General features: G+C 41.2%; 1 protein-coding gene across 1 annotated transcript in view; it reads right to left on the bottom strand.

The window, feature by feature from the left end:
• Positions 1-1,110: 1,110 nt before the first annotated feature.
• Positions 1,111-12,684, bottom strand: part of LOC308410023 (amine oxidase [flavin-containing]-like) — a 64,103-nt gene continuing 52,529 nt past the window's right edge. The window contains exons 4-15 of the mRNA XM_080903085.1: positions 10,770-10,874; positions 10,558-10,649; positions 9,637-9,778; positions 8,436-8,585; positions 6,005-6,164; positions 5,829-5,925; positions 4,626-4,679; positions 4,483-4,540; positions 4,297-4,394; positions 3,193-3,304; positions 2,360-2,422; positions 1,111-1,926 (exon numbers count right to left, since the gene is read on the bottom strand). Coding sequence (XP_080759211.1) covers positions 1,771-1,926; positions 2,360-2,422; positions 3,193-3,304; positions 4,297-4,394; positions 4,483-4,540; positions 4,626-4,679; positions 5,829-5,925; positions 6,005-6,164; positions 8,436-8,585; positions 9,637-9,778; positions 10,558-10,649; positions 10,770-10,874 — 1,287 coding nt within the window. The 3' untranslated portion in view covers positions 1,111-1,770. The remainder of the gene's footprint in view (positions 1,927-2,359; positions 2,423-3,192; positions 3,305-4,296; positions 4,395-4,482; positions 4,541-4,625; positions 4,680-5,828; positions 5,926-6,004; positions 6,165-8,435; positions 8,586-9,636; positions 9,779-10,557; positions 10,650-10,769; positions 10,875-12,684) is intronic.

The raw sequence follows: 12,684 nt of genomic DNA, 5'->3' as shown, positions 1-12,684 counted from the left end.
AGAAACTACAGGAAAAAACTAGATTGTTTGAGAAGTCACAAAAAGCTAAGCTGCATTCACCTTCTAGCCCCACTTCTGAGCTCTTATTAATAAAACGTGCACACTTTTATCTATGGATATGAAAAATTTGGTATACTTGAAGATTAAAAATATAGAAAACATAACTATTTGTTGAACATCTGTACCTGCTCTGTGTTCAGTCTGGATAAACTTTAACTCTTTACTCCATAAAGAGACACTGACGACATCCCCTTTGTAGCCTTGATGATGAGTTTTGACACCTCAGCATATATCAATAAAGTTGTGGTTTGAAGACAATCAGAACAGTTTCTGGGTTTTTCTAAGTCTAGTTGCACAGGGAGAGACCACCCGCACTAACTTATGATGCACACCAGTCGTTTTGTTCTATAAGCCTGAAGCATTCAAGGTCACTCCTGGTCGATTTATACAAGCGGGTAAAGAGTTAAAACAACAAGTAACTATAACTGAGAAGTGTTTAATAATTATTTATAATAATCATTATTGTCACCATTAGTTTATGGATTACCAATTAAATTTATGGGTTCAGTACTTAGACTGGCACCGTCTTAATTTTTGGTGGCCATATTTGGTAGCCCGTGTTTGCTGATACCTAAGACTTACTATAGTTTAAACAGAGGATTTATATGAAAGGAGTCACCATGAAGGAGACAATTAGCTACAAAGACTGCCCCAGGCTTTAAAGATGCCTTTTCAGGTGGAAACCTAGACATCTTAACATAGGAGTCTGTGAGGAATTACCTGCTTTTGGAGCCAGCCTTCAACTGCACAGATCGCTCATTGGGAATAATACACATTTGGTGCCCTAATATGACATTATTAGGCTACATATTAGGGCACATAATTTGGGCTTTGGGATGTAAATAAAATTTAAATTTAAGAGAAACAACAAAACCCATTTCACGCGGTACCAACTCACTTTAGGGTTGCGACTCACATCTGGCTTTAGCTACAAAGACAATGCTAAAATTCACTATTCATTTGTGTTTTCATGGGATTTGCTGACAGAAAAAGCCCCACTTGTCCTTGAACCTCCTCTCTGATTTTCTATGTGGACAGTGTCACGGACAGTGTCACTATACTGACTCTTTTCTCTTCTGAAGTCACTGGATTTCGTCAAACAGCTACGGCTGCTTGGCCAGAATAAATTGGCACCTAAAATAGGCAGCGGTAATTAGACACACAGTGGAAACTCATGCACACGCGCTCGCAACTTTGTACAGAAACTTTGATGACCACACGCTCACGAACGCATGCTCACCGAAGCATGCGACACAGACGAGGCTCATACACACAGTAAGCATGGCGACTTTTATAAACTCACATATAATTGACACAGTGGATTTCATTGGCATTGTATGGGATAGTAATAGTGACAGAGAAGGTTTCCCCTTACGAACTGATTCTGATCTTTTTTCCTTCATTGGTTTCACAATCTGAGTCTGCATGTTTTAAACTGAAGTTAGGCTTTCGTCCCTCCTCTCAAACACCTTTCAGTCAGCCCTTCTCACCTGCTTCATTCTCTCTTTCGTTTGTGGACAGAGTAACAGTGTGTTAGTGTTTTTGCATGAGCTGAGCAGTCCTTCTCACATCACGGTGTTTCTCAAAAAACAATGTATACCCTATGTAGGTCACTACTCTGTAGTTTGGGCCCATAAAGCACTAGAAGTACACAAGTGTCTATTGAGACGTGTTCCCTTGAGATGTGGAGGAGTGAGACGACAGGGTGGTTTAACTCCGGGGGATGATGCCCTTCTTGTAGGCCACCAAGCCAGCTGCGGCGGCAGCAGACAGGAATGTGGAGACTCCTAAGAATTTGAGGAAACCATCAACCGAAGGCAGGTTTCTCTCCCAGAAGGTGGTAACAAACGGGAGTGCCCGGATTTCCTGCAGGACGGAGGGAATGATGATATCAGATATCTGCCTTTTTCATGTGCATGATATTAACTAGATACTTGATAGATGATTTGGCAATATACAACTTATGTAATCTTGGGTCCAAAATGTGTAAACAATGCATAGGTGTCTTAAACCTGCATTTTTTTACATGACCAGCAGGGGGCAACTCTTCTGCTTGAAAATGATTGTATAGAAAGCGAGGGAGAAAATGACCTCTCTTGGTTTACAACCCCAAGAAACATTATGGTCTTGCCTGGTAGTTTTTTTCTCATTTATTACAAGATGATCTTTTTCACAGTGTCATTTATGGTAAAAAGTGTTTTGGATTCATGACGAGAGACTTCAGAGTGTTTCTCCACTGATTGTTCATTTTTTTAATCAAAGGCCAACTTGTAATTTGGTGCATAAGGACTTCTCTTACATCGTTCTCAGGCTCAGGTTGCCAGATCTGATTAGGTTGGAGTTTACCCATCGCACACATGACCTGCGAAAAGACATTGGTGGTGTCAGTCAAAGACTTCAAAAGGATCAAAATACAGTCTAACAGTCTAAATTTTAAACATGATACACATTTTTGAGTTTGGGTGATGTTAATAAGATAACTCTTTATTATCATTGCACAGTCATACATAGTACAATAGCACAATGAAATTGGGGAACTGTCCCACGTTGGCACTACATACAACACGACACGACACAGCAACTTAACTTAAGTAATAAAAAGAAGAATAAGTGTATGTTTATGTTTAATGCACTCAGATAATCTACTCAGGCTTGACTGGCCTTTACTGTAACTGACCTACTCTGCAGCAGAGCCAGAGCTAAGAAACATGGAGGAACATGAACACATGGGGGAGTATCTTAGGAAACCAAACCTAATGTTAATGCCTTGGAAGAAGGACATAAAGTGCAAGCAGCAGGCGAGTGTCTTAAAGAGAGATTTAGAAGACTGAGTGGGGAGGACCATTTTGATTCTATGGTTTGTTTCAGTCAGCTGTGCTCAGACATAAATGAGAGGGGAGAAAAGGCGAGGATGTCATGATTTGATATCAGCTGACCCCCAGCACTGCTGGCTGAGCATCCACAACACCAGGAGCAGGCTGAGGTGTGACTAATAGGTGTGCCAGCTGCATGATTTAAGTGGTTTCTACCTGGTATATATAAGTAACCTGCCTCTAAGGGTGTTTAAACTGGTAAGAACTGGTATTTGCTAACACGTAGCAGTGAAAAGCAGGTACTTAAATGCTCTCTGACCTCTCTGGCTGCTCTCTCTCCAGCTTGTACGGCCCCCTCCATGTAGCCACTCCATTCGGTGGCCGTCTCTGTGCCTGCAAAGTACAACTTGCCCACCGGCTCTCTCAGCACTCTGAAGAGCAAAAAAGAGAGAAACAGGAGAGGCTTCAGAGGTTAAACTGGTTTACAGGTTTTAAACACGTTTTATTTTTAATGTATGCACCAGCATTGTACTGACCATTGAGCTTTAGCATGCATTCACTTCATTTAAGAATATTATCTCACCTGAATAAGTGCAATATGGGATTATATAACATAAAGTGAATTTCCTTTGGATTAATCTTCCCACCCCCACTGTGCTCAACGTAAAAGAACCAAAGAAAGGACTTTTTCTTTAACTCTATTTCTTGCAGGACCACCCGGTATGTGAAACAGTTACTCTGTATAAAAAAGCACAATGTTAGGTTTCCAACTCCAGCTTACTTTTCATTGTGAGTGAGAACACATTTGCACATCTGGTGAGGACATTTAGACATGAAATATGGTTCACATGACGATTAACAAGGAGTTTCAGTTTTTCATATGGAGGTTAACAAAACTCTAATAGTGAACATATGCACCAGGATCTGTACAACAAGCAGCTTCGACTAATAAATGAAAGCAGCCGCAATGCATCAGACACACTGGATTGTGTTTTATGTGTGTGTACAGCTATAGAGCAAATGGGCAAATCCTGGGGACACGTCCTGCTGTACTGAAAATGCATTCATTTGTTCACACTCCAATAAAACCCATGAAATGCCGCAAAAAACACTGCAATAACACCATTCAGATGAAATATGAGTTCACAGTATTGCTTGTGTGGTAAACATAATAATCCAACACAAAGTGTTGTGATCTCAGTGAGTCCCCTCTGAAACCGTGCACAGGAAGGCAGGTTCATTTCATGGAGGAGAAGTGACGCTAATTTGCAGAAATAATCACAAATCCTGCTGAAACATACATTAGCCATTAATATCCAGGAGCTGACACATTCAAATAAATTAAGTTAATTGAAATGAAAAGATCACACTTTCATATTTATGTTTATTTTTTTGTGTGTGTACACGTGTGAGAGAGACTCACCTGCCAAACTGAGTAAGGATTCCTGGGGGGAAATAGGCTGTGTAGCAGCCTCCAGAGTACTCCTCTTCACACCAGTTCTTCTCCTCATAGTGCACCGGCTGCAGGAAACAAGCAGGCACATGAGCAGTCAGTCAAGTGATTCCACAGTATCCACATGACTGTGTACCACTCTGCACCCAAACTCACATGCAAAGCCTCATCTGTGCCCAGCACTTTGGAGTAGATCTCACAGATCCTCCTCAACCTAAACACAACAACACAGGAGTTGGGATTAAACTGATCTCACAGCTCGTGAGAGTTTTTTTCCATCTCTGTCCACTGGTGTCTACCTTTCTTCCTTGGACAGGCTTGAGAGCTTTCTGCACTTGTGGGCAAGGATGAATCTGGGGGGGAGAGTGAAAAGAGAAAACACTACATGAGCATGTGTGGCTGGTTGGATGACTTTATCACTTGTGTTTAGCTCCATTCAAGCACAAGTCCTACACTGTATGGAAATTCTTGTAGGAGCTCATGCGAGAATACTAGGTCAGAGTCAGATGGTAAAGCTGAGACACAAGCCTACAGGCCAGTCAGTAACCCTCTGATAATCACTAGTGAACGAAATGTGTATTTCAACCTGACTAAAGCATGGTGCAGCATTGTATACTTCTTTGGGGCTGCTGATATCACTTAGCATTTCGGTGCTTTATTTCCCCTGAGATGTGATACACTTTGGATTCTAGCCAATCATTTTACCTTTCCAAGCGTAGTAGGCGGGCCCAGGTACGTACGTTCTTTTAGAGCAGAGCTACAGATTAAAATGCCCAAGGCGAAGCGGTCAAAAGTCTGGCTGTACTTCACAGCAAAAGATGCAAACTCAGCAGCCTGCAACAAGTGCTTTAAGGTGATACTGTGCAAAGGAGGTAACACCTCGAATCTGATGAAACACCTGGTGACGCATAGCATTTTTTTAAAGTCGAGAAATGCGCCGTATTTGATAGCTTGCTGCGAGACCTCACACCGAGCACATCTACTGCGGGTTGTTATCGGACCCGGAGTTAGCAACATCCCCCAAGAACCCGAAGAGGAGAGTCCTGGCCCCTAGCCCTGCCAGTGTAGCAGAAATGATGACGGATAATGATGGCAGCAGCAGCCGTTCTTCTCTGCGTGAGTAGCTTAATGTTGTTCATGTGTAATTTACGTTGAGTACGCTAACCACGTTATTACATTAACGCATTTAAGGTGAACTAGCAAACACCGTCGTAGTTACATGCGGCTGTCTTCTTGTTTGATGGCAGATACTCCCTTCACCCTGGCCAAAAAGGCTAAAATGACCAAAGAAAAAGAGGGAAACAGCTAAACATGAGAGGTTTTTGGACAAAGTGTGTGTTCTTCATTCTTTAAGCACCGGTTCGAGCACCGTTTAAGCACCGGCACCGTTTCAAAAGTACCGGTTTGGTACTGGTATTGGATAAAACCTAAACGATACCCATCCCTAATCATAATACAAAATATACACAATTACAGAGAACTGTTTGAAGCTCTGTACCAACCCCATAATACAAGGTACAGTCCCATCAGGCTTTGTGTCATCCAGGGTGAGACCGATGGGAGCGCCCTCCTCCTCTATCACCATGCTGCCGCAGTAACCTGGTAACACAATAAAACGTTAGAAATGGCATCATCTTGAACAGCATTCGCTCTCTCTGTGTTTTCACTTCCTGCGTACCCTTTTTCCTCCAGAAGTTCTCTCTGTAGTAGACCATGCACTTTATGACAGAGCCCATGGGAACACGGTTGATCAGCTGGTTCCTCAGCGGGGGCAGCTCAGGGTTGAAGTGCATCTTCAGATTCAAAGCAGGTGGTGTGGCCACGATCACATACTTGGCCTAACACAGAGACAGAGACAGTACACAGTGCGTACCAATAGTCTGTTTATAACTGAAAGATGTGACCCAGAAGTATCTGCATGGTAGTCATCAGCCATAGTAAGAGATGTTGCAATTCTCCAAATACTAAGGAAAGAGGCTTCAATGCTTCCTTTAATATAGGATACACTGGACTATCCTTTATGAAAAGAGGGGAGAAAATGCTGTCCCATAATTCATTACAATGGAACATCTGACCATAAATGAAAACATTCAACCTAATCAACAAAGTAACACAGATCATGTACATTTTAACTGCTTTTTTCCAAGCAGCCAGTAGATGGCAGCCAAAGAGCAGCAGTGCCAGTGAAGTTTGTGAGTAACACTGTGAAGCAGTTACTGTTTTACAGATACATGGATGTTTCATATTCAGACTGCATTATCTCACATTACCTAGTGTATAAATATAGTATCTGTTTCATTTCCTAATACATAATAAAATCAAACAAACACTATAACAGTTATTTGAAACATGGCTGCAGTAACAGGAAAACAGGAAAAGGAAAGTCCTGCATTCACAATCTACTGAAACATAAGAGCAGCGTCATTATTCATTATCTTATCAGCTCGTTAACGGTGATGTATCCATATAAGCAAAGTCATTCTGACTATTTGTTTTGTGGGCCATTTGAAGGTTGGGAACCACTGGACTGAACTAATCAATTGTGTCTACAAACCCAGTTTCAGAAAGTTGTAACATTGTGTAAACTGTAAATGAAAACAGAATGCAGTGACTTGCCGATCTCAGAAAGCCATCTTTTATTCACTTATACAGAAAAATATCAGAAATCTACTATTATCATTTACAGAAACAAAAAGCTCACTTTGAATTTGATGGCAGTGACATGTCTCAAAGTGACACGACCAGCGATAAAAAGAGCATCTCAGAGATGCTCTGCAAAAACCCCCAAAACTGTGTCTACAAACTGTGGAGCAATTTCAGAAAAATGTTCCTCAACATCAAACTGAAAAGAATAATATCATCAAAACATTCCAAGAATCTGGAGGAATTTCTGTGTGCAAAGGATAAGGCTGAAAATCAATAATGGATGCCCGTGACCTTTGGGCCCTGCTGCATCACTGCACTAAAGCAGGCATGATTGTCATGAAATCACTGGGAGGGCTCGGGAACACTTCTGGAAATCACTGTCTATGAACACTGTACTGTTCACAAATACAGGTTAAAGCTCTATCATGTGAACATGATGGTGAAACACCGCCATCATTTCTGGGCCAAAGCTCATTTTAAACAGACTGAGGCAAAGTGGAAACTGTTCTGTGGTCAGAGAAATCAACAGAAAGGCTTCAGCAGAAGTAAAAGAGTTGGGGTGTTGAACCGGCCTGCCTGCAGTCCAGACCTTTCACTAATTTGGAGCATTATGAAATGAAAAAAAAAAAAACAGATATATGACGGAGAGCCAGAACTGTTGACATATATAATCAAACATGAATGAGACAACTTCCTGCTCCCAAAGGTTTAGTACCTGCTCTCCTCAGTTGCTGAGGAGGTGTTAAAAGAAGAGGCGATGCTAAACTGTCTTAAACATGGCCCCAACGCAACTTTTTGGAGAACAGTTGCTGCCATCAAGTTCAAAATGAGCCAATATCCATTTGCACTTTCTATGCTCCGTTTATGAGATTGAAAATAATTGCATTATTTTTATTTGACATTTTTACACAGCATCAACTTTTTCAGAATCAGGATTGTACGTACATCTGCACATATATTTATTTATTTCCTGTTTTAAAATGTCTCCCTTTACAGCCATCACACAGATGAATGTGAGTTAAGTTAGATATTTCCCTCTGAAATGCAGGGACATAAAAGTACAAAGTATCACAAATTGGAAAACGTTAGGGTAAAGTATAAGAACCACCTCTCTGTGATACATGCTGATGAGGGACCTTCCATGTTGCTCTGAGTGCATTTCCTCTATTTTCCTCTCATTATTTTATCCTCACTTTTTCCAAGTTCTGCTCAAAGGGGTTTCTCTCCATCTTGTTGTAATCCCTTTGACCATTTAGTGCGGTGTGCCATGAGATGATTTGGTGCTAGATACCATTAATAAACATTAATCGAGCTCCTCGAATATTTACTAGACTGGACTTTAAATGCTCATTTCCAGCTCAATATTATATTTCTGACTAAAGCAGAATATGTAAGGAAAGACATAAAAAGTGTCCTTAAAGAATAGTACTTCAAAGGAAATACTGGTGATATACTCAACTCACCTTGTAGGTCTGCTTGTCCACGGTCTCCACCACAACCATGTCTCCGGTCTGGTCGATCCTGTAGACTGGAGACTGCAGCTTCACTCGGTCTCCCAGCTCCCTCGCCATGCACTGACTCACCTGATTCGAACCTCCTACAAACTTCCTCTCCTTGAGACACAAAGAGAGCAGAGTTCAGTGAGCACCAACAGGGAGAGCAGATGCAGCAACACTGGTTTCTATTTATATTGGGTGGAAGTGACTCTGATCCCCCTCTGGGTACCCCTCGGCAAGGCTAATAAACTCCCAGTTTGGAATGAAGCCGATAAAATCCCCTGATTTATCCTGGTGATACACACCGGTTATCCTCAGTCCGCATTCATTTCCTTCACTACAAATTTCTGCATCTTAATTCAAAAGAAACACGTTCATAAAGCCAGGCCAGCAAATGTTAAATGATGAAGATGACAGTGAGGAGGTAGAGAGGTTTGGGCTGTCAAAGCTCCGATACACAAAACCATTTCCATGTGGTTAGTGTCAACATCTCTCTCATCCCTGACCAGAAACACATTGTGTGCATTCCTCTGTGGCATTTGGATGAATTTGTCAAGCAGTCGCTGTGAAAGCACGAGCTACACCTGAATCAGTCCTGGGCGGTGAAACGAGGTGAGCCTCTTCTTGTCTTGTTTGATTAAAGACACATTTGCAGTTTTGCAGGAGGAGTGCAGCTGCACTCGAAGCAATGCATACCAATAGCATATCCATATGTTTAAGATGACTATGTGTAAATAAATACTTCAAACACCCCTATGTATGCACCATCCACAAGGCGTGCAAGCTTTAAATGTGGAGCAAACAGGAAGGAGCCGACTGCACTACTGTTTGTCATTTGTTTACCAAAGCCTTTGTGGCTATGGGAACAAGGCCCTCAGCTTGAGGAACGGCAGCAGAAAAGACGCCCTGAGTATTCCAAGAAAACATCTTTTGTGTGGACAGCATCTTATTCAGGCCAGACTAAGGAGACTGGGCTGTGAGGGATCTCCCTCTGACGTTCACACTGCTCCTCTGAATCACTGAATGAATCTGTGTGAGAGGCAGAGAACGCAAGTCCACTTCTTGGCATGCCGAGAGAATATTCTGTTTGTTCAGACAGATATACAAAAAAACGAATTCTTTCAGTCTGTTGTTCTGAATCAGTAGGTATAATTTTGGGCAGACATACCTGTCCTCCGTTGGTGGTGGAGAAGATCCTCATTGTCCCTCCGCACTGTTTGACGTACCAGAGGAACCAGAGAGCCGACACCTCGTGGGGTTCAGAGGTCACGTTTACGTTGACAAACAGTGTGGCGAAGCGACGAGCAGTTCTGGGAGGGATTACATGGAAGGTAAGAAGTCTTTAAATACTGCAGGTACCCCAGTCACAATTTTTATATTCTGTAAGAGTGTGAACAAAGCACAAATAAATCACCATGTCAGGGATTTCTGCTTGCTTGTCCTACTTTTCCAGCAGAGACTTGCACATAATCTACATTTGAGCAGTAATTCAAACACAGGAGCGGTACAATCTTTTAATTAGTGAAGGACTGTTATTTCTATGTTGTTACAAAAATGTAATTTACTTTTTACAAGCTGCATATTTTAAATTTACACAGTAATTAGATTATCAAAAACATTCTCACTCACAGTGCATCATATACTGAAGCTTCTCCACCAAAAACCTCTATGAAACAGCTACAACCTTCAGCATCCGTTTTCAAAGTTTTTGCAGGGATGAGAATTCTTATTCTTATTAGTGCTGACACAGGAAGCTGTAACCATTTCCACCTCTGCAAGTTTGAGTCACTGAACTGGACCTCTTAACTGTGACTGTGGTGTTGGAGCCTTTTAGATCATTTTATTGGAAATAGCATGATGTGCTCTTTGGTTAATCCTACTTCCAGCTCTGGTGAGTGGAATTGTGCAGAATGCTGCATCCATGCACCCTATGAGATACCTTGCTAACTGAGCTCGCTACCATTAGCTTATAACTTTAGCATTAGCTTTAGATTTAGCAATACAACTTTACCCTGGATATAAACGAGATAACAGGATGAATAGCTAGACCTATTCTCTGCACAAACGGGAAACATTTTGAACATGTTACCTGGTCCAGCAGAGTTTTTCAAAGAGTTCCTGCATGGTCATCTTGTCCCACTCCTCAGCATGGGGAGCTCTCCAGGGAGCGTCTCTGGGAATCTGAAATGCAGGAGGGTGTTCAGCATGAGTCAGGCATGTAGCAGGTGTGCAACCTGTCCAGTAAACCAATCTAGAATGCTTATTAATAAGAATACTCATTAATAGTGAGAACTGCTTTACCTCCTCGCCCATCTTATCCATTGTTCTAAAGAGGTTGTTGAAGTCCATCAAAGCGATGGGGTTCCACATGGGAGGCAAGGAGCCTTTGAACGGGTAAGACTTTCCCTGTTGGACACATGATTGCGGCCATCATCACCAAAACAATATTCTTCAATCATCAAATGCTTATAAAAGCTGTGCTTAATGATGGCAGCATTCAAAGAACAACATTTCAGCATTTGCCATTAAAGATTTGTTTCAGTTGACCTCTAACTGACCGTGAAAGCAGTTTGAAGAGTGGTGGAGAAAGTGGAGTAATAGCTTGTGCAATGTTTACAACTGAATCAGAGATACTGAATCATTAAATGTGATAAGAGTAGCCATAATCTAAAGCCATAATTTTTATGCCTGGTCTAGTTTATTTCTGCATTTCTCAATCACACACAAAGACATACAAACACAGAGGTGACAGTCAGGGGTAGATGCAGTGGTTTCAAAACTATCAAGGTCACTTATTTGTGTTTTGGTTTCCAAAACACAATTGTAACTAGAGATGAATTTTTGTTGCTTTCTAGCAATGGTCTCTTAGCTACGTGTTGATGTAACCTCAAATAATCTCTCCCGTAATATGGCATTTAGCTTGACAAGGACATTTATTTCAAGTCCCACTAAACACAAACGGTTGAAATTCCCTCAGCCTCACAGAGCTGCTAGCTCAGAGACACTGCAGCTGTCTGCAGCTGTATTGAATTAATAATGGCTCCTATTATTTACATTCTCTTAACTTATTGTGTTGTGTAAGGTGATACCACTGTAATAAAGGAAAAAAACAAAACAAATATCAAAAGTGTTTAGTTGTTCATTTCATTGTCCAACAATGCAGCTGTAACTGTCCAGCTGTTATGTAGCCCTAAAATCTTCTTGTCACGGTTAAAGGTAAATCCGTTACTGAGCTAGTCTAATGTCAAATATAGCAATATTTCTTTGTTTCTCCTTGCAAAACTCTCTCAGTATCATTGAAAATCATTATTGATGCATAAATATTACAGAAACAGAAATGTGTAACCTCTTAAACTACAAGACTCAACTGTAGTGGCATCACCAAAAAGTATGATTATGCTAAGAAAAAACAAATCTGTTAGATTAGCATAAAAAAGTACATGGGTAAGCACAATAAAGTGTTTCCTAAGGGGTAATTATAAGAAATAAGACTTTTAATTATATTATCTATAGCAAGGGTTCTGAAATTTAGATGGACGGTTGCAAAGGAAAAATGTACAAAATTAAGAAAAAAAAGAAAGGCAAATTGTTCTCATACTGTCCCACGGCATGGCAAATTCGGTATCAACAAATTCTGTCATTTTCACTGGAGAGCCACAGAAAACAATTGAACATTCTTTGAGAACCTTAGATCAATAATAAGTTCACACATTTCTCAGATCAGACTCCTCAAAAACAATGAAAGAGAAGACTTCTGTTGAATAAAAATAGCACAGCAAAGTGTTGTGTGACTTTCACTGCTTAAAACATGTAAAAGCAGCTGCACAATTATTTGTGATATTACTAGATTTAGCCATTTACTGAAATAAAATGATCACCTGTTTGTTTGTTTTTAAAGTGTGTGTGTGTGTGTGTGTGTGTGTGTGTGCGTGTGTGCGTGTGTGTGACTGCAAGGTGACAGCACCTTTGTTTTTTAGTATTCACAGTCTGTTCTTCACTGCTACACAGAATTCAGTGATAGACAGAGAGGGATGATGATGATGATGTGTCTCATTGCAGGATACTGTCTCTGCTTCTGTGCACAGAACAACAGGTCTGTCTCCATGGTGACCACGGCCAAGAGAATACAGAGGGAGGAGAGAAGAGGAGGGGGAGATGAAGCATGGCAACATCTGTTTCCACATCAGCGAGCAGGGAAGTGTCCTCAATCAGAGGA

The sequence above is a fragment of the Rhamphochromis sp. 'chilingali' genome (assembly GCF_963969265.1).
Source record: "Rhamphochromis sp. 'chilingali' genome assembly, chromosome: 14".
Lineage (NCBI taxonomy): Eukaryota > Metazoa > Chordata > Actinopteri > Cichliformes > Cichlidae > Rhamphochromis > Rhamphochromis sp. 'chilingali'.
The sequence above is the reverse complement of the archived record's forward strand: the minus strand, read 5'-3'. Positions and strand labels throughout refer to the sequence as shown.